Source organism: Carcharhinus amblyrhynchos, chromosome 12 (genome assembly GCF_965287045.1).
Source record: "Carcharhinus amblyrhynchos chromosome 12, sCarAmb.v2.hapA, whole genome shotgun sequence".
NCBI lineage: Eukaryota > Metazoa > Chordata > Chondrichthyes > Carcharhiniformes > Carcharhinidae > Carcharhinus > Carcharhinus amblyrhynchos.
The window spans coordinates 88,726,299-88,746,497 of NC_137335.1; the positions used below are offsets into that span (position 1 = coordinate 88,726,299).

Sequence of the window (20,199 nt, forward strand, 5' to 3'; positions counted from 1 at the left end):
GTCACCGTGCTGCCCCGGGTCCCTGGCACTGTGAGACAGCAGTGTTAACCACTGTGCCACCGTGCTGCCCCGGGTCCCTGGCGCTGTGAGACAGCAGTGTGAATCACTGTGTCACCGTGCTGCCCCGGGTCCCTGGCACTGTGAGACAGCAGTGTGAATCACTGTGACACCGTGCTGCCCCGGGTCCCTGGCGCTGTGAGACAGCAGTGCTAATCACTGTGTCACCGTGCTGCCCCGGGTCCCTGGCGCTGTGAGACAGCAGTGCTAATCACTGTGTCACCGTGCTGCCCACTGTGAGGCGAGTTGTATTTTGTCTGTTTAATATTTCAGGGGACGGGCGCTGCTGACTGGCCAGCAATTATTGCCCATCCCTAGTTGCCTGAGGGCAGTTGAGAGTCAACCACGTTGCTGTGGCTCTGGAATTACATGTAGGCCAGACCGGATAAGGAAGGCAGATTTCCGTCCCTAAAGGATATTAGTGAACCAGACGTGTTTCTCTGACAATCAACAAGGATTTCATAATTGTCACTCCTGAGACCAACTTTCAATTCCAGAGTTTTTAACTGAATTTAATTTCCGTGTCCAGAAGAACAGAGTAGTTTGGGGTGGTATTCTTACTTTCCTGATTTACTGTTTCCGATGTCGCCCGCTTACCTGACGAAGGAGCAGCGCTCCGAAAGCTAGTGGTGTTTGTTACCAAATAAACCTGTTGGACTTTAACCTGGTGTTATGAGACTTCTTACTGTGCTAACTGTTTCTGCACCATTTTCAGCCGTGTTACTTCCGGCTGAACGTGTGTTAGACCTGATACTGCCTTGACGGTTGGTACGTCCAAATCGCTGCTGCGGTGGGGTGGGTGAGGGGGAGAGGTTGGAACTGACTCAAGTCACGTTAGAAAGTTTTAACAGCCTGGCCACAGGAGCTGTGAGAATCTTCATCAAAACTCCACATTCACTTCGAGCTGGTGGAAGGTTAAAAATGTCGAGGGTGATTTGAGCCCCAGGAAACAGGATTACCATCCCCTGGTGTGGGAGCGCTGTACAACACACGGGATTAACTGATCTGGGAGTGCTGTACAATACTAGAATATTAGAACATAGAACATTCCAGCGCAATACAGGCCCTTCAGCCCTCCATGTTACGCCGACCTGTGAAACCAATCTAAAGCCCATCTAACCTACACTATTCCAATATCATCCATATGTTCATCTAATGACCATTTGAACGCCCTTAATGTTGGCGAGTCCACTACTGTTGCAGACAGGACATTCCACACCCTTACTACTATATCTGTCCTATATCTACACCCCTCAATTTAAAGCCATGTCCCTTCGTGTTAGCCATCACCATCTGGGGAAAAAGGCTCTCACTGCCCACCCTATCTAATACTCTGGTCATCTTGTATGCCTCAATTAAGTCACCTCTTAACTTTCTTCTCTCTAACAAAAACAGCCTCAAGTCCCTCAGCCTTTCCTCATAAGACCTTCCCACCATACCAGGCAACATATTGGTAAACCTCCTCTGCACCCTTTCCAATGCCTCCACATCTTTCTTATAATACGGCGACCAGAACTGTACGCAATACTCCAAGTGCAGCCGCACCAGAGTTTTGTACAGTTACAACATGACCTCATGGCTCCAAAACTCAATCCCTCTACCAATAAAAAAGCTAACACACCGTACGCCTTCTTAACAACCCTATCAACCTGGGTGCCAACTTTCAGGAAGCTATGCACATGGACACCAAGATCTTTCTGCTCATCCACACTACCAAATATCTTACATTAGCCCTATATTCTGTATTCCTGTTATACTTTTACCAGGATGTTGCCTGGTATGGAGGGGAGGTCCTATGAGGAGAGGCTGAGGGATTTGGGGTTGTTTTCGCTGGAAAGAAGGCGGCTAAGAGGGGATCTTATTGAAACATATAAGATGATTAGAGGTTTCGATAGGGTGGATAGTAATAGCCTTTTTCCTCTGATGGAGAAATCTAGCACGAGGGGGCATGGCTTTAAATTAAGGGGTGGTAGTTATAGGACAGATGTCAGGGGTAGGTTCTTTACCCAGAGGGTGGTGAAGGATTGGAATGCCCTGCCTGCTGCAGTTGTAAATGCGCCTAGTTTGGGGGCGTTTAAGAGATCCGTGGATAGGTTTATGGACGAGAAGGGATTGGTTTAGGTTAGTGGGTCATTGTTTTGTAACTGGTCGGCGCAACATCGTGGGCCGAAGGGCCTGTTCTGTGCTGTAATGTTCTATGTTCTACTTTCCAAAGTGAATCACTTCACACTTTTCCACATTAACCTCCATTTGCCATCTCTCAGCCCAGCTCTGCAGCTTATGTATATTCCTTTGTAACCTGCAACATCCTTCCGCACTGTCCACAACTCCACCAACTTTAGTGTCCGCAAATTTACTAACCCATCCTTCTACACCCTCATCCAGGTCATTTATAAAAATGACAAACATCAGTGGCCCCAAAACAGATCCTTGTGGTACACCACTAGTAACTGAACACCAGAATAAACATTTCCCATCAACCACCACCCTCTGTCTTCTATCAGCTAACCAATCTCTGATCCAAACCACTAAATCACCCTCAATCCCATGCCTCTGTATCTTCTGCAGTAGCCTACCATGGGGAACCTTATCAAACGCTTTACTGAAATCCATATACACCACATCAACTGCTTTACCCTTATTCACCACTTTGAGAAGGTGATCAAAGAATTCAATAGGGTTTGTGAGGCACGACCTATCCTTCACAAAACTGTGTTGACTATCCCTAATCAAATTGTTCCATTCTAGATGATTATAAATCCTATCCCTTATAATCCTTTCCAAAACTTTGCCCACAACAGAAGTAAGGCTCACTGGTCTATAATTCCCAGGATGGTCTCTATTCCCCTTCTTGAACAAGGGACAACATTTGCCATCCTCCAGTCTTCTGTTGGTATCAATGGGTGCTATTCGGATTGGCGGTTGGTGACTAGTGGAGTGCCGCAGGGGTTGGTGCTGGGGCCTCAGCTATTTACCATTTATATAGACGATCCGGAGGAGGGGGCTGAGTGTCGGGTGACGAAATTTGCTGATGACACAAAGATGAGTGGAAAAGCAAATTGTGCGGAGGGTGTGGAAAGTCTGCAGAGAGATCTGGATAGGCTGAGCGAGGGGGCGAGGACCTGGCAGATGGAGTACAATGTTAGCAAGTGTGAGGTTATCCACTTTGGCAGAAATAATAGTAGGAGGGATTACTATTTAAAGAGTGAAAAGCTGCAGCATGCTACTGTGCAGAGGGACCTGGGGGTCCTTGTGCATGAGTCGCAAAACCCAGTCTGCAGGTGCAGCAGGTGATCAAGAAGGCGAATGGTATGCTGGCCTTTATAGCGAGGGGGATAGAATATAAAAGCAGGGAGGTCTTGCTGCAACTGTACAGGGCACTGGTGAGGCCGCAGCTGGAGTACTGTGTGCAGTTTTGGTCGCTGCACTTGCGCAAGGATATTTTGGCTTTGGAGGGAGTGCAGAGGAGGTTCACTAGGCTGATACCGGAGATGAGGGGGTTGGACTATGAAGAGAGACTAAATAGACTGAGACAGTACTCATTGGAGTTAGAAGGATGAGGGGGGATCTTATAGAGACGTATAAGATAATGAAGGGGATGGATAGGGTAGGGGTAGAGAGATTCCTCCCGCTCAGAAAGGACAGCAGGACTAGAGGGCACAGCCTCAAGATAAGGGGGGGGGGCAGTTTAGAACGGAGTTGAGGAGGAACTTCTTCACTCAAAGGGTGGTGAATCTCTGGAATTCTCTGCCCGTTGAAGTGGTGGAGGCTACCTCGCTAAATATATTTAAGTCACGGGTAGATAGGTTTCTGATAGACAGGGGAATTAAGGGTTATGGGGAGAAAGTGGGAAAGTGGAACTGATCCACTTCAGATCAGCCATGATCTTATTGAATGGTGGGGCAGGCTCAAAGGGCTAGATGGTCTACTCCTGCTCCTATTTCTTATGTTCTTATGGCACTATTCCTGTAGAGAATGACGATAAAGATTAAAGTCAAAGGCTTTGCAATCTCCTCCCTAGCCTCCCAGAGAATCCTAGGATAAATCCCATCCGGCCCAGGGGACTTATCTATTTTCATACTTTCCAGGATTGCTAACACCTCCTCCTATGAACCTCAATCCTGCCTAGTCTAATAGTCTGTATCTCAGTATTCTCCTCAACAACATTGTCTTTTTCCTGTGAATATTGATGAAAAATATTCATTTAGCGCCTCTCCTGTCTCTTTGGGCTCCACACACAATTTCCCACTACTGTCCTCGACTGGCCCTAATCCTACCCTAGTCATTCTTTTATTCCTGATATATCTATAGAAAGCTTTAGGGTTTTCCTTGATCCTACCTGCCAAAGACTTCTCATGTCCCCTCCTGGCTCTTCTTAGCTCTCTCTTTAGGTCCTTCCTGGCTAACTTGCAATTCTCAAGCGCCCTAACTGAGCCTTCAGATTTCATCTTGACACAAGTCTCCTTCTTCCTCTTCACAAGAGATTAACATCTTTAGTAAACCACCGTTCCCTCGTGACCACTTCCTCCCTGCCTGACAGGTACATACTTATCAAGGACACGCAGTAGCTGTTCCTTGAACAAGTTCCACATTTCAGTTGTGCCCATCCCCTGTAGTTTTCTCCACATCCTATGCATCCTAAATCTTGCCTAATTGCCTCATAATTTCCTTTTCCTCCAGCTATAACTCTTGCTCTGTGGTATATACCTATCCCTTTCCATCGCTAATGTAAACGTAACCGAATTGTGGTCACTATCACCAAAGTATTCACCTACCTCCAAATCTAACAGCTGGCCTGGTTCATTACCCAGTACCAAATCCAATGTGGCCTCGCCTCTTGTTGGCCTATCTACATACTGTGTCAGGAAACCCTCCTGCACACATTGGACAAAAACTGACCCATCTAAAGTACCTGAACTATAGCTTTTCCAGTCAATATTTGTAAAGTTAAAATCCTCCATAACAGCTACCCTGTTACTTTCGCTCCTATCTAGAACCATCTTTGCAATCCTTTCCTCTACATCTCTGAAACTTTTTGAATATTAACTGATGTGAGAGCGCTGTACAGTACACAGGATGTTAACCAATGTGAAAGTGTTGTACAACACACAGAATATTAGAACAAAGAAACAAACAACAATACAGCACAGGAAACAGGCCCCTCGGCCCTCCAAGCCTGCACTGCTCATTGGTCCAACTAGACCATTCGTTTGTATCCCTCCATTCCCAGTCTGTTCACGTGTCTATCCAGGTAATTCTTAAACAATCCAAGTGTGTCCGCCTCCACCACCCTGCTTGGCAGTGCATTCCAGGCCCCCACCACCCTCTGTGTAAAATACATCCCTCTGATATCTGAGTTAAACCTCGCCCCCCCTCACCTTGAACCTGTGACTCCTCGTGACTGTCACCTCCGACCTGGGAAAAAGCTTCCCACTGTTCACCCTATCCATACCCCTCATCATTTTATACACCTCGATTAGGTCTCCCCTCATTCTCTGTCTTTCCAGGGAGAACACCCCCAGTTTACCCAATCTCTCCTTATAGCTAAGACCCTCCATAGAACCATAGAAAATTACAGCTCAGAAACAGGCCTTTTGGCCCTTCTTGTCTGTGTCCATCCATTTTTTGCCTAGTCCCACTGACCTGCACTTGAACCATATCCCTCCACACCCCTCTCTGCCATGAATCCATCCAAGTTTTTCTTAAATGTTAAAAGTGACCCCGCATTTACCACTTTATCTGGCAGCTCATTCCACACTCCCACCACTCTCTGTGTGAAGAATCCCCCCCAACCCATGCCCTTAACCCATACCAGGCAACATCCTGGTAAACCTTTTCTGTACTCTCTCCAAAGACTCAATGACCTCCTGGTAGAGTGATAACCAGAACCGGACGCAGTACTCCAAATGTGGCCGAACCAACGTTCTATATAACTGCAGCATCAGACGCCAATTTTTACACTCTAAGCCCCGTCTTATAAAGGCAAGCATGCCATATGCCTTCTTCACCACCTTCTCCACCTGTGATGCCACTTTTAAGGATCTGTGGACTTGCACACCCAGGTCCCTCTCACATTATTAACCAACGTAAGAGCGCTGTACAATACACAGGATATCAACCAGTGTGTGAGCGCTGTACAATACACAGGATATTAACCAGTGTGTGAGCGCTGTACAATACACAGGATATTAACCAGTGAGAGAGCGCTGTACAATACACAGGATATTAACCAGTGTGTGAGCGCTGTACAATACACAGGATATTAACCGGTGTGGGAGCGCTGTACAATACACAGGATATTAACCAGTGTGGGAGCACTGTACAATACACAGGATATTAACCAGTGAGAGAGCGCTGTACAATACACAGGATATTAACCAGTGTGAGAACGCTGTACAATACACAGGATATTAACCAGTGTGGGAGCGCTGTACAATACACAGGATATTAACCAGTGTGGGAGCGCTGTACAATACACAGGATATTAACCAGTGTGGGAGCGCTGTACAATACACAGGATATTAACCAGTGTGGGAGCGCTGTACAATACACAGGATATTAACCAGTGTGTGAGCGCTGTACAATACACAGGATATTAACCGGTGTGGGAGCGCTGTACAATACACAGGATATTAACCGGTGTGGGAGCGCTGTACAATACACAGGATATTAACCGGTGTGGGAGCGCTGTACAATACACAGGATATTAACCGGTGTGGGAGCGCTGTACAATACACAGGATATTAACCAGTGTGGGAGCGCTGTACAATACACAGGATATTAACCGGTGTGGGAGCGCTGTACAATACACAGGATATTAACCGGTGTGGGAGCGCTGTACAATACACAGGATATTAACCGGTGTGGGAGCGCTGTACAATACACAGGATACTAACTGCTGATCTCAGTTATCAGATTGAACCTGTTCCATAATCTCAGCCCAGCATTCTCAGATTCCAGGAATTTAGACAAACTCATTCCGAGAACTCACCGGAAGGTTCTTCCTCGGAGGTTTCTCAGGTGGTGCTGTGAACTCGGCTCCAGAAAAGACAAAGCAAACTGTGTTTAGTACAACAACAACAACTGGCATTTACATAGAGCCTTAAATATTCTCCAGTCTCCCACACACTGACGCTGCTGTTTGGGTCTGTACTCACCACTGCTTAAACAGCACGAGTGTGTCAGACCCCTCACGGTTTCCCAGAACACGGCGGTGAGTATTATTCCTCTTAATGATTGAGTTAACAGTGTATTAACTAGCCTCACCCATGGGGCATCAGCCAGGTAGATTCAGACTGAGTCCCGGGGGGTAGTGGACATTGCGCTGCAAAGCCCAATTCAAACAGTAAAACAATTTAAAAATGATCTTCATTACAGACACACTCTGTAAGATCCCCACATTCAGACTGACAATGTGTGTTGCATCATTTTATTGATCGGACAGTGATGGAGTGGTTCACTCAGTGTCACTATTCAACTGCAATATAAACGTACAGGTTTCGTTCTGGTCCGTTCTATTTCCTGATGCAATTCATGTCCAGGTACAGCACGACCTGGCCCGGGATTTTCCATCATCCACCGGGATGTGGGTGTCGCTGGCTAGCTAGTGTTAATTGCCCATCTCTAAATGTCCCTTACTTCAAAGGGCATTTAAGAGTCACCCACATTGCTGTGGCTCTGGAGGCCAGACCGGGTAAGGACGGCAGATTTCCCTAATGTCCCTGGAGGACATTAGTTTTTCTGAGAATCGACAAAGGTTTCATGGCCATCGTTAGACTTTTTAATTCCAGATATTTACTGAATTTAAAGCTTATCATCTGCCGTGTGGGTCCCCACAGCGTTACCCTGGGTCTCTGGATTACTACTCCAGCAACATGACCACAATGTCACTGTCTCCCTGTGATAGAGGCTTTTGACTGAGAGTGGGATTTTACAGTCCCGCTGAAGTTCATGGCATTTTCTGTAGCTCACCCATCCTGCCACTGGAGAACACGGCCGATTCTGGCAGCACTGGAAGATCCTGCTGGTGGAAAGGGCTGGAAACTCCTGGCCCCTGGACACATTCAGTCTTAGGTTGATAAGTGCTAGATTCATGGCATACAAATACCAGGCAATGACCTACCCAATCAGAAATAACCTACACACATCACTGTGACATTCAGTGGAAAAATTGGGAGCAAGAACAGGAAGGCGGATTATCATCCGATTGGCTATAAATTGAGAGGGGGAAATGTGCAATGAGACTTGGGTTTCCTCGTACATCAGTCGCTGAACAAAAGGCAAATGGCAAGTTGGCCTTCATAGAGAGGTTTCGAGTACAGGAGTAGGGATATCATGGTACAATTATACAGGTGATTAATGAGGCCACTCCTGGAGTACTTCTGTTCTCCTTATCTGAGGAAGGATGTTCTTGCCATAGGGGGAGTGCAGAGATTTACCAGACTGATCACTGGGATAGTGGGACTGATGTACGAGGAGAGATTGTGCTGGTTAGGATTATATTCGCTGGAGTTTAGATGAATGAGGGAGGATCTCATGGAAACCAATAAAATTCTAACAGGACCAGACAGGGTAGATGTAGGGAAGAATGTTCCTGATGGTGGGGGAGTCCAGAACCAGAGGTCATAATCTGAGGATAAGAGATAAACCTTTTAGAACTGAGGTGAGAAATTTCTTCACCCAGAGAGCGGTGAACGTGTGAATTTGCTACCACAGGATGTATCTGGGGCCAAAACATTGTCACCGAAATCTTGCTGCTGTTCAGGCCAATGGGATCTTATGGGTTTCTCCAGGGGTGAGTTCAGTGTGAAACCCCGTTGACAGGGTTGGAACCATAAGATTCTGCCACCAGTGAGTGGCTGTCACCTCCCACCACTGCAAAACTCACCACAGAGAGGAAGAAAAATCCAGCCCTACACGTTTCCAGGAAGAAATTCGATCTAGTTCTTGGGGCTAAATGGATCAACTGATATGGCAGGAAGGGGGATCAGGATATTGAGTTGGATAATCAGCCATGATCAAAATGAACGGTAGGTTTGAAGGGCTGAATGGCCTTCTCTTGCTCCTATTTTCTACATTCCTACCTTTATCACTATCAACATTAACCAATTGCGTTTATGGATCTGGTACTTACTGTAGGGAGTTTCCTGATCATTATCCTGGAAAAGAAAAGGAAGGAAATCAGGAACATTTTGACTTCTCCATTCCTTTGCTAAATGCCATTGAGCTAAATCCATGAAGCATTTTCCTTTCTGCCGTCCATTTTATCACATTGCAGTGAATCTTTAACCTCACTGACAATCAGACAACTTCCGCTGTCAAACCCACTTCCCCAACCGTTCAACAAACCACCTGACCCAGCAGCAAATCTGATTGGAGATTAATCCAATACAATCCGGTCAGCTGTCCTATCAACTCCCTGGGAACACTGGCCATTAGCCAATCACACGGCAGTGCTCTGTTGTGTGTGCGGTTGATTGGCTGACAGTTAAATTCCATTCGCTGTAAAATGGGATCCATCAAAGCCACTAGTTTGTTGCAACAACCAATCAAATCCACCAATTTCCCCAAAAGCACCAATCACCAGCTAGACGTTGTGCTGTTGTTAGATTTGCTGCAGCCGGGATTCCAGAAACGGCCGTTTGTGACCGGCAACAGGCAAAGGTGATGCTGGAATCTCCTGGATCATCATCACAGTGTCAGCAGCTTCCCTCGCGTTGATCAGTGGAGGGATTGTGTCAGCCAGTCCGGTGTGGGGGGGGGTGTGTGTGTGTGTGTGCGCGTGTGCGTGTGCGTGTGTGTGGGTGTGTGTGTGCACGCGTGTGCGTGTGTGTGTGTGTGGGTGTGTGTGTGTGTGTGTGTGGGTGTGTGTGTGTGTGTGCGCGTGTGCGTGTGAGTGTGAGTGTGTGTGTGGGTGTGTGTGTGTGATCTCCATGTGACTCCAGTCCCCTGACACTTTGTTCACTCTTAATGCACACAGGCTAACTGGAAAAGGGCATTAAAATACTGACTGGTCAGTGTTATTCTCGACCCAGGGAAGATCAGATTAGGAAAGGATGTCTTTCCAAGTGGAGTTAAACATAAGGAAACTGACAAAACACACACACAGAGTGACAAATCCATTCCTGCTGTCAGAGGAACTTTACTAAAGCAACACTGATAATTATTCTTCATCACAATTGCAGAATTAATAATAAGTAAAATGACAGGAGACTGAATGGACTTGCCAGCAGCTTAAGGGTTAACACCCTTGGTGTGGTTGCCCTGAATGGTCCACACTGGAGCATCAATTGTAGATAATAGAATCAGTCTCAATGCATCACCACCTCACTGCATTTCAAAGTGCAAACATGAATGAGATTTTGGAAATTAATCATTTATTGAATTAAAACTTACGTTGTGTGTCTTGTCCTTTTCATTCGGAGCCTTGGGAATGAAGCAAAGAGTGAAAATGTAGACACGTTACTCAAATCCACCAACAGAAATTCTCAAAGAAACAATAAAGAATCCCATTGGTACAGCTGGTCTTGTGGCTTTGCTGGATGAGATGGGTTAAAGACAACAATATTATCACAGGCCAAACTGCTGTCGCTATAGTAACACAACTGCTCACTCACTGCCATTGAAACCCGAGGAATATTCCAAAACTTTCTGAAACAATGACTATATATTCTGGTTTCTGGATGGTTGTTTCTCTGAGCACTAACCTGGCCCCAGGATATCTCCCCCACAGAACCAACACAACACAACTCAACATCTCTCCTTAAACATCCTTTATCTCTTTCATCTCCTGTTCCATCCTCCTCACTCTTCTTTCAACTTAGCTTTTCCAAGAATATTAAACTCTTTCCTATGTTCCTATTGCCTCTCCTTTGGCTCAAATAAAATGTAATAACCTTCCCTTGTTTATTTATGAAACCTTTGTACATTGTAAAGGTTCCTTACTCCCCTCTGAAATGTAACAGCTAAAAAGCTAAGTCCCTTTCTATCTCTTAATGCAAATTTCTAAATCTAACCAATTTCCTTATAATTTCACTTCAACAGGGCCTTATTACAAATAAACGCATTTACACATCACAGCTTTGCCCTTTTTATCTCTCAACTCTTCCACTTGTTGGGCCCACCGTCCACAAGCATTCACTCTCTCCACCACCGATGCACAATGGTAGCTGTGTGTTCCATCTACAAGATGCACTGTGGGGGCTCACAAATCTCTTCAATAGCACCTTCCAAATCCAAAGTCTCTATCACTTCACAGGACAAGGCAGTAGATACATGGCAATGGCAACAGCTGCAAGATTCCGCTCCCCACCACACACACACACACACACACACACACAACCTCGTCATTCATTGTCCTGGCTTGGAAATATATTGTTGTTCCTTCACACTTGTTGGGACAAAATCCAGGAACTTCCTGTGTAACAGCACAGTGGATGTACCTACCTGACCTTCAGGGACTACAGTGGGTTCAGGAAGGCAGATCACCAGCACCTCCTCAAGAACAATTGTGGAATGGGCAATTGTTCCAGCCAGTGATACATCCAGAAATCAATAAACAAATCATTTTTGTTGGAAATGTATCTGTCCAATGGACTTATAAACAGGACATCAGCAAATTCCCAAAGAACATTGCAGCCTCAGTGATTTAATGTAACTCTTAACAGTCTGCGAAGGTTGTAAAACTCTGAACATCAGAGTCATTAACAAGAAGATCCAGACTTGAAACCCGATCCCATCAAATCCCATCAGATCCAATCTGTCTCCTTGGAATTTGATAACATCTGATAAACTGGAATCTCCTTGTAGTGAAATAATACCAAATGTAACACTGCTTCTCCGTTAATGAATTAAAAAATAACTTACCAGAAGTTTCTCCTCCTTCTCCAGCCATTTTTTATCCTCCAACATTTCCCGTTGTTGTTGTCTAATTTTCTCCTGGAGTTTGTCTTGCTCCAACTCCCTGAGTTTCTGAACCTCCTCTTTATTGTTAATCTCACCAATAAGATCAGATTCCTATCAAATCCGGAAAATTAATCAGCTTTGTCCCATAAACATAGATAAACATAAACATAAACTGGGGCTCCGAGCTGGGGACCGACGGAGCTCCGCACTGGGGACCGGTGGGGCTCCGAGCTGGGGACCGACGCAGCTCCGCACTGGGGACCGGTGGAGCTCCGCACTGGGGACCGGTGGAGCTCGGTCTGATCCTGCACAGAAATATCCTCTCCCTGCCTGCAAGAAGGACTCTGAACTCTAAGTCAGGAGCACAATGCATGCCGAGTTTGCTGAGTCCCCGAGGTCAGGTACAGACTCTTGTTACTGTGCAGTCCTGGCCAGGATTGTGCTAACAGTTCCACATTGGCTGCACTGCCCAATACAGAGAATGCTCAGTATAGGGAGTAAGAAACAACAGAGGGTAAGAGGCACACTCCAACTCACACCTTGCAGTAATCTCCTCACTGTGAAGATTTTATAGCAGTTTAGGTTCCCCCGAGTGTACCTCCTCCTAATGTAAGCTTTGACATTTCCAGGCGAGCTGGGGATGGAAGGCCGAGCGTTGGCCCAGCCCACACGATGACAATCTTGTTATCTTCTACAGCTCAGGGCTGGTGGTTTGAACCAGGTTCATCCCCAGGCCCCACTTCCAATCTCTCAAACTCCTCGCGCTCAAATCAGATCAACACCAACAGGGTCCAGCTTTCAATTCCAAATGTGGAACTCGATCAGAATCTGCCTCACCTCCACCTGAGAGAGGTGGAGTTTCTCAGGAGAATGGGAAATCCTTCAATCTCCCGTTTCCATTCGGGATCAGGGTGACGTTCAATGACAGAAATTGACTTCAAGCCAATTGAACAGGACAGTGCAGCACTGACCAGTCCCAGCAGGAGGCAGGACTGGGAACGGTACTCATGGTAATACTCAGACTGATTGCAGTAACTATCCCGCTCTCGGTGAGAGTAACACTGTACGAGGTTCCAGAGACTTGAGCAGAGAATCTAGGCTGACACTCGGAGTCTGATAGTGAGGGAGTGCAGCACTGCCAGAGGGGACAGAGGAATGGTAAAATGAGGACCTCTTTGCCTTCTCAAGTGGGTATAAAAGGTTCCTGGTACTATTCCAAGAAGGGCATGAGAGTTGTCCACACTGTCTTGGCCAATAGTTATCCCACACTGAACCCAATTAACTCATCAATATCACATTGCTGATTGTGGGATCTTGCTGATCACCTACTGGCTGTAAACACAGTGGGATATCTGGAGGTGAAAAGTCCTTTCCTTTCGCTCCCTAACAGGTTAGCTCCTCCGATCAGTTGAAGGTTCAGCTCTGGGGAGGACAGATGTACAAAGCACGATTACAGGAGCAAGCTGCCCTTACCCGTACACTGAGACGCCGGAACGGTTTCTGAGGGGAGGTGCTGACAGAGTTGCCAGCTGCCTGTTCGCTCGGAGGGCAGGGGATGTGCGGTGAGCTGGCACACAGAGACTCCGGCATCTGGGCAGGGCAGACAGACACACAGAAAACACAGCAATCAGCAAGACACACGGTGGCCAAAGCACGTGGCACAGAGCAAGGCAACAATCCACAGCTTGTGAAAGCAGCAAGGGGGGACACAGCTTCCTGTAACGCGGAGTTCACCCTGTAACCCAGTCTGTAACGGGAACTCCTGTAACTGTGCCTTCACTGATAGGGTAATCTGAAAGCAAAAACTCCACAAGCTCACATTCAAACTCTCGTGATGCAGTTTGTAAATTCCTGGAGCATTTCACACCGGGTATGACACCAAAGAGGCTCTCCACTGACCTCAAACTAAAGTTAGATTTCTCAGGAGTTCCTCACTCCAATGGTTAATAAATCTCAAACATTGCCTGATTTAATATCGATATACCGTCTCCTCAATAATCAGGATCAAGCCTGAAAGATGCAACAAGGGCTCTCAAACAACCAATCACACTTTCCTAATTCTAATTACTTTTCCTTCTCTTTAACAACATTGCCCTTTGACCCCTGGCACTCCGTAACCTCTGCCCTTCCATCCTCACTCCCATCCTATCCCGGGGCTGGAACAGCTCCAATTCCACAGCCGGTGACCTTTCCTGTGTGTGACATTATCCCCCCGGGACCCCGTCCAGTTCATTTCCCTCACACATCGACAGTCTGTGCTAGTGCTGTTTCCCTGGGTAATCTGAAACCTCCCTCCCTCCCTCACTCACTCACTCGTTTACTCACTCACTCACTCACTGATTCCTGGAATGACCACTCAATCTGTGACTGACTGGTTGTTTTTAAATTTATGGAATTAACCAATTTAAAATAAATCCCACTAGTTTAATTAGCTTTAAATACACAGGACAGCTGCCTCACTTAGTGCTCCACTGTCAGTCCCGTGTAATGTGAACCTTCACTGGGCGAGACTAGAATCAGAGCATCATAGAATCCCTACAGTGCAGAAGGAGGCCATTCAGCCCATCGAGTCTGCACTGACCACCCAGGCCCTATCCCCACAATCCCACATATTTACCCTAACTAGTCCCCCTGACCCTAAGGGGCAATTTAGCACGGCCAATCCACCTAACCCGCACATCTTTGGAGTGTGGGAGGAAACTGGAGGAAATCTGTGCAGACACGGGGAGAACATGCAAACTCCGCAAAGACAGTTAATTAATTCTAACAAACGGGATTGAAGCAGTTAAATACCTGGAACTGAAGATTTAGATTCTGGAATGCGAGTGGAGGTGACTTTGTTGGAATCCCTCTGGTCCTTGCAGGCTGCAATCAAGAACAAGGGGTGCCAGTTTCATTTCACACGCTCAGAGTGAATCATTGGGCATTGTCACCTTGAAGATCCAACATGGACAATCGGGTTAAAGTTCTCCTCACTCACATTAATATCATTTCCACCAGGGATTCAAGCTTGGATCTTAGTTCGATCGAGTCAGCTGTGTTGTAATTTATTTCAGCTCCAGCCTCTACAGTCAAACAGGCTGAGATTCAGAGAGGTGACTGTCACAGAGTCATAGAGGTTTATAGCATGGAAACAGGCCCTTCGGCCCAACTTGTCCACGCCACCCAGTGTTTATCACTAAGTTAATCCCAATTGTCCGCATTTGGCCCCTATCCCTCTATACCCATCATACCCATGTAACTGTCCATATGCTTTTAAAAAGACAAAATTGTATCCTCCTCCACTACTACCTCTAGAAGCTCGTTCCAGACACTCTGTGAATAAATTGCCCACCTGGACACTTTTGTATCTCTCCCCTCTCACCTTAAACCTATGCCCTCTAGTTTTAGACTCTACCTATAGGAAGAGATATTGATTATCTACCGTATCAATGCCCCTCATTATTTTATAGACCTCTATGAGATTTTCCTTGGAGCATAGGAAGCTTAGGGGTAAAGTCCCAGTCTATACAGCCTCTCCTTAGAACTCAAACCATCAAGTCCTGATAGCATCCTAGTAAATCTTTTCTGCACTCTTTCTAGTTTAATAATATCCTTTCTATGACAGAGTGACCCGAACTGTGCACAGAACAGAATGTGAGTGTGAGGAATTGGCGCTGCCTCTGTAATTTCAGATCAGCAAGTGATCCATTCTAACCAATCCACTAGAGATGGGTGAGACCCTGAGTGAATGTTTCTCATCAGTATTTACTATTGAAAAAAGCATGGATATTCGGGAACTTTGGGAAATAAATATTGATGTCTTGAGGAGTGAACATATTACAGAGAAGGAGGTGCTGGAAGCCTTAAGGTGTATCAGGGTAGATAAATCCCTGGGTTCTGATGAAGTGTATCCCAGGACACTGTGGGAGGCTAGGGAGGAAATTGCGCGTCCCCTAGCCAAGATATTTGAATCATCGATAGTCACGGGTGAGGTGCCTGAAGATTGGAGAGTGGCAAATGTTGTGCCTTTGTTTAAAAAGGGCTGCAGGGAAAAGCCTGGGAACTACAGGCCAGTGAGCCTCACATCTGTGGTGGGTAAATTGTTGGAAGGTATTTTGAGAGACAGGATTTACAGGCATTTAGAGACACAAGGACTGATGAGGGACAATCAGCATGGCTTTGTGAGTGGAAAATTATATCTCAGAAATTTAATTGAGTTTTTTGAAGGGGTAACCAAGAAGGTAGATGAGGGAAGTGCAGTTGATGTTGTCTACATGGACTTTAGCAAGGCCTTTGACAAGGTACCACATGGTAGGTTGTTGCATAAAGTTAAATCTCACGGGATCCAACGTGAGGTATCTAAATGGATACAAAATTGGTTTCTTGACAGAAGCCAGAGGGTGGCTGTAGAGAGCTGTTTTTCAAACTGGAGGCCTGTGACCAGCGGTGTGCCTCACGGATCAGTGCTGGACCCACTGTGAGCTCAGGGATCAGTGCTGGATCCACTGGGAGCTCTGCATTACTGCAGGGTGCATGGGAGCGCTGGGAGCTCTGCATTACTGCAGGGTGCATGGGAGCGCGGGGAGCTCTGCATTACTGCAGGGTGCACGGGAGCTCTGCATTACTGCAGGGTGCATGGGAGCGCTGGGAGCTCTGCATTACTGCAGGGTGCACGGGAGCTCTGGGAGCTCTGCATTACTGCAGGGTGCACGGGAGCGCTGGGAGCTCTGCATTACTGCAGGGTGCACGGGAGCGCTGGGAGCTCTGCATTACTGCAGGGTGCACGGGAGCTCTGCATTACTGCAGGGTGCACGGGAGCTCTGCATTACTGCAGGGTGCACGGGAGCGCTGGGGTAGCACATTTCACAGTGTAGTCACATCGCAGTTCAGGGAAATTGGATCTGAGTAGTCGACAGACAGAGAGGGACAGATGGATGGAGAGGGACAGATGGACAGAGTGAGAATCGCCTGGGGGTGTGGCACACACATTTAATGTCAAATATCAGTCAGATTGATAATATCAAATGAATCAAATGACCCTTGCAGTGTTGGAAGGACTTAAATGAATTTGGTGAGGAGTAGACGGCAGGTTTGGTGGCGCAGTGGGACCTCTGAGCCAGAAGCTCTGCGTTCAGGTTCCACTCCAGGATTTGATGGCCGTGGTAATGCTGCCAAACAGACTGATTATCAGCCTGTAAATCCTTCCAAATACCTGACGGCAGGAGATAAGAGTGGGAGAGTTTCCTGGTTCGTCACCGTAGAGGGTAACAGCAAACCACTGCAACGCTGTGCCACGTACGGTCATTAACCAATCCAGTGGAAGCCCATGGTGACCAATCCCCTCTTAGGCAGAGAGGGGTAGGGACCGGGCTGTGGCAGCGAGGTGCATGGAAATGGAGGAGGGAGCTCGTGTCGGTGTCTATCCAGTAAACGGCAGCTAGCAGACATGCCGGGCTGAATGGCCTCTTTTGGGGCTGTAAGCAGTCAGTGAAATGTACCCCGTTTCTCAGGCCATGCAGGGAGTTGAAATGAATTTCACTCCTGGTCTGGGGTAGGTATCAGCCCCTAACCACAACCAGCAGACAGGTGTCAGAACCTTTACTCACGGATCAGTAAGCGGTTGGGCAACTCCAACCTGGGAACCAAACATCACAAAGAAGATACTTTTGGATGTGGAAAGAAATCGCTTGTGACGCCAGGAGCAGGAGGAAGTTTCCTCCCAACACGGACCCCATTTCCTATCCTCCAATATTTAGCGAGGAACGAGAGTGAGGAACTGAATATTGGAATATGGAACACTGCCATTTCTCAAAGAAAACACATCGAATGTGTCAGCACACAATCCTGTTCCCCCCCAATCCCACATGTCTGTCCCTGTTGCAATGTTCCAGTAAAGCTCAACGCAAACTGCCGGAACAGCATCTAATCTTCTGGGAAGTGCTGTGGCACAATGAGAATGGACTCGCTGATTAATCACAGCCAACCATTAATAATGAATCTACAACAGTCCCGAATAAAGGTGAGAAAACACCAACATTACAGAGCTTGAAAACTAAGGGGACCAACTGACCTGGTCCTCTCTCCATGGTACGAATGAAGCAAATGGGATCAAATGTTATGGGGAGAAAGCTGGATTAGGCTATTGAGTTGGATGATCAGCCAAGATCACATTGAATGGTGCAGCAGACTCAAAGGGCTGAATGGCCTCTTCCTGCTCCTATCTTCTATGTTTCTACATACACTCAAGCACACACCAAATTATTCAGATTTTGGAGCGCAAAATATGTCTTTCTGAAATAATCTCTCTATTTTGTATTAACAGATGGTTCCACTATCTCCCTGGAGAGACAACGTGAGGAAAAACCTACAGCTTTCAGAGAGCAAGAGAAAGGGTTGATTGTTAATAAATACATCGCCGTTCCTTCACTGTCACTTCAGGTCAAAATCCTGGGACTCCCTCCCTAACAGCACTGCAGATGCACCTACATGTCAGGGCTGCAGCGAGTCAAGACGGCAGCTCACCACCACCTTCTGAAGGGAAGCTAGGGAGTGGGCAATAAATGCTGAGCAGACGGCGACAACCACATCCTGTCACTGACCTAAAAATAAATGGACTGTTCAATCCACGTAAGCACGGACAAGGCCATGGCTGGGGCAAGTTGGAGATTCTGTATAAGGGTCACACAGGTTTGAGTTATTAACTCTGCTTCTCTCTCCACAGACACTGCCAGACCTTATCCAGCACTTTCTGTTTCTAGTTCAGATAGCCATCATCCACAGTGATTTAATTTTATTCATCAAAGGTTTGGTGCTCCCACAGTGAAAGCTGCTGAGGTTCTGGGAGATGAGTTAATATTAACGACAATCTCACTCGTTGTTGTTAATAACCTTGCGGCAATACCTTCGGAGGAGCCTCACTGACGATGATTTGGTGATCCAGGTTCCGGGATGTGAAGCGACGCTGGGTCCAGTATCTCTGCTCCTTCTGCTGCTCCATTTCCATCTGGTGAATATCACTGAAACAGCAGAGATCCAGTGGAGAAAAAGCACAGGTTTAACATTCCAGGCGCAAGGGTTATAAGAGATGTACGAGGCAGATTTTTTACACAGAAAGTAATGGGTGCCTGGAACTCATTGCTGTGGGGGTGGGGGGGGGAGCAGGGGGGGTGTTGCGGGTAGTGGAAGTGGATACAATACTGAGTTTTAAGGGGCGTCTTGACAAATACATGAATAGGATGGGAGCAGAGGGATACGGTCCCCAGAAGGGTAGGGGGTTTTAGTTCAGTCGGACAGCATGGTCACTGCAGGTTTGGAGGGCCGAAGGGCCTGTCCCTGTGCTGGAATTTTCTTCGTTCTTCCAGTCACAGCACACACCCACTGACCAGTGCTCATTTACAGACAGAGCACAGTATCATTATATAGGAGACCCAGCACCCTGTGTTACTGACGGTATCTGTACTGATGTTAATCCAGCTCCCTCACACTGTCACTCAGTAACCCCTCTCTCCCCCCCCAGCACCCTGTGTTACTGACTGTATCTGTACTGATGTTAATCCAGCTCCCTCACACTGTCACTCAGTAACCCCTCTCCCCCCCCAGCACCCTGTGTTACTGACTGTATCTGTACTGATGTTAATCCAGCTCCCTCACACTGTCACTCAGTAACCCCTCTCTCCCCCCCCAGCACCCTGTGTTACTGACTGTATCTGTACTGATGTTAATCCAGCTCCCTCACACTGTCACTCAGTAACCCCTCTCCCCCCCAGCACCCTGTGTTACTGACTGTATCTGTACTGACGTTAATCCAGCTCCCTCACACTGTCACTCAGTAACCCCTCTCTCCCAGCACCCTGTGTTACTGACTGTATCTGTACTGATGTTAATCCAGCTCCCTCACACTGTCACTCAGTAACCCCTCTCTCCCCCAGCACCCTGTGTTACTGACTGTATCTGTACTGATGTTAATCCAGCTCCCTCACACTGTCACTCAGTAACCCCTCTCTCCCCCCCCAGCACCCTGTGTTACTGACTGTATCTGTACTGATGTTAATCCAGCTCCCTCACACTGTCACTCAGTAACCCCTCTCTCTCCCCCCCAGCACCCTGTGTTACTGACTGTATCTGTACTGATGTTAATCCAGCTCCCTCACTCAGTAACCCCTCTCTCCCACCCCAGCACCCTGTGTTACTGACTGTATCTGTACTGATGTTAATCCAGCTCCCTCGCACTGTCACTCAGTAACCCCTCTCTCCCCC

At 47.1% G+C, this 20,199-nt stretch overlaps 1 protein-coding gene across 2 annotated transcripts in view; it reads right to left on the reverse strand.

The window, feature by feature from the left end:
- LOC145351213 (protein-tyrosine kinase 2-beta-like) overlaps positions 1-20,199 on the reverse strand; it is a 100,267-nt gene that overhangs the window by 11,140 nt on the left and 68,928 nt on the right. Inside the window, exons 22-28 of one of the 2 annotated variants that reach the window (XM_080200918.1) lie at positions 18,845-18,959; positions 14,755-14,826; positions 13,435-13,551; positions 11,923-12,072; positions 10,453-10,482; positions 9,191-9,215; positions 7,049-7,095 (exon numbers count right to left, since the gene is read on the reverse strand). In XM_080200918.1, coding sequence (XP_080057044.1) covers positions 7,049-7,095; positions 9,191-9,215; positions 10,453-10,482; positions 11,923-12,072; positions 13,435-13,551; positions 14,755-14,826; positions 18,845-18,959 — 556 coding nt within the window. The remainder of the gene's footprint in view (positions 1-7,048; positions 7,096-9,190; positions 9,216-10,452; positions 10,483-11,922; positions 12,073-13,434; positions 13,552-14,754; positions 14,827-18,844; positions 18,960-20,199) is intronic. The other variant, XM_080200917.1, reaches the window with a different exon arrangement.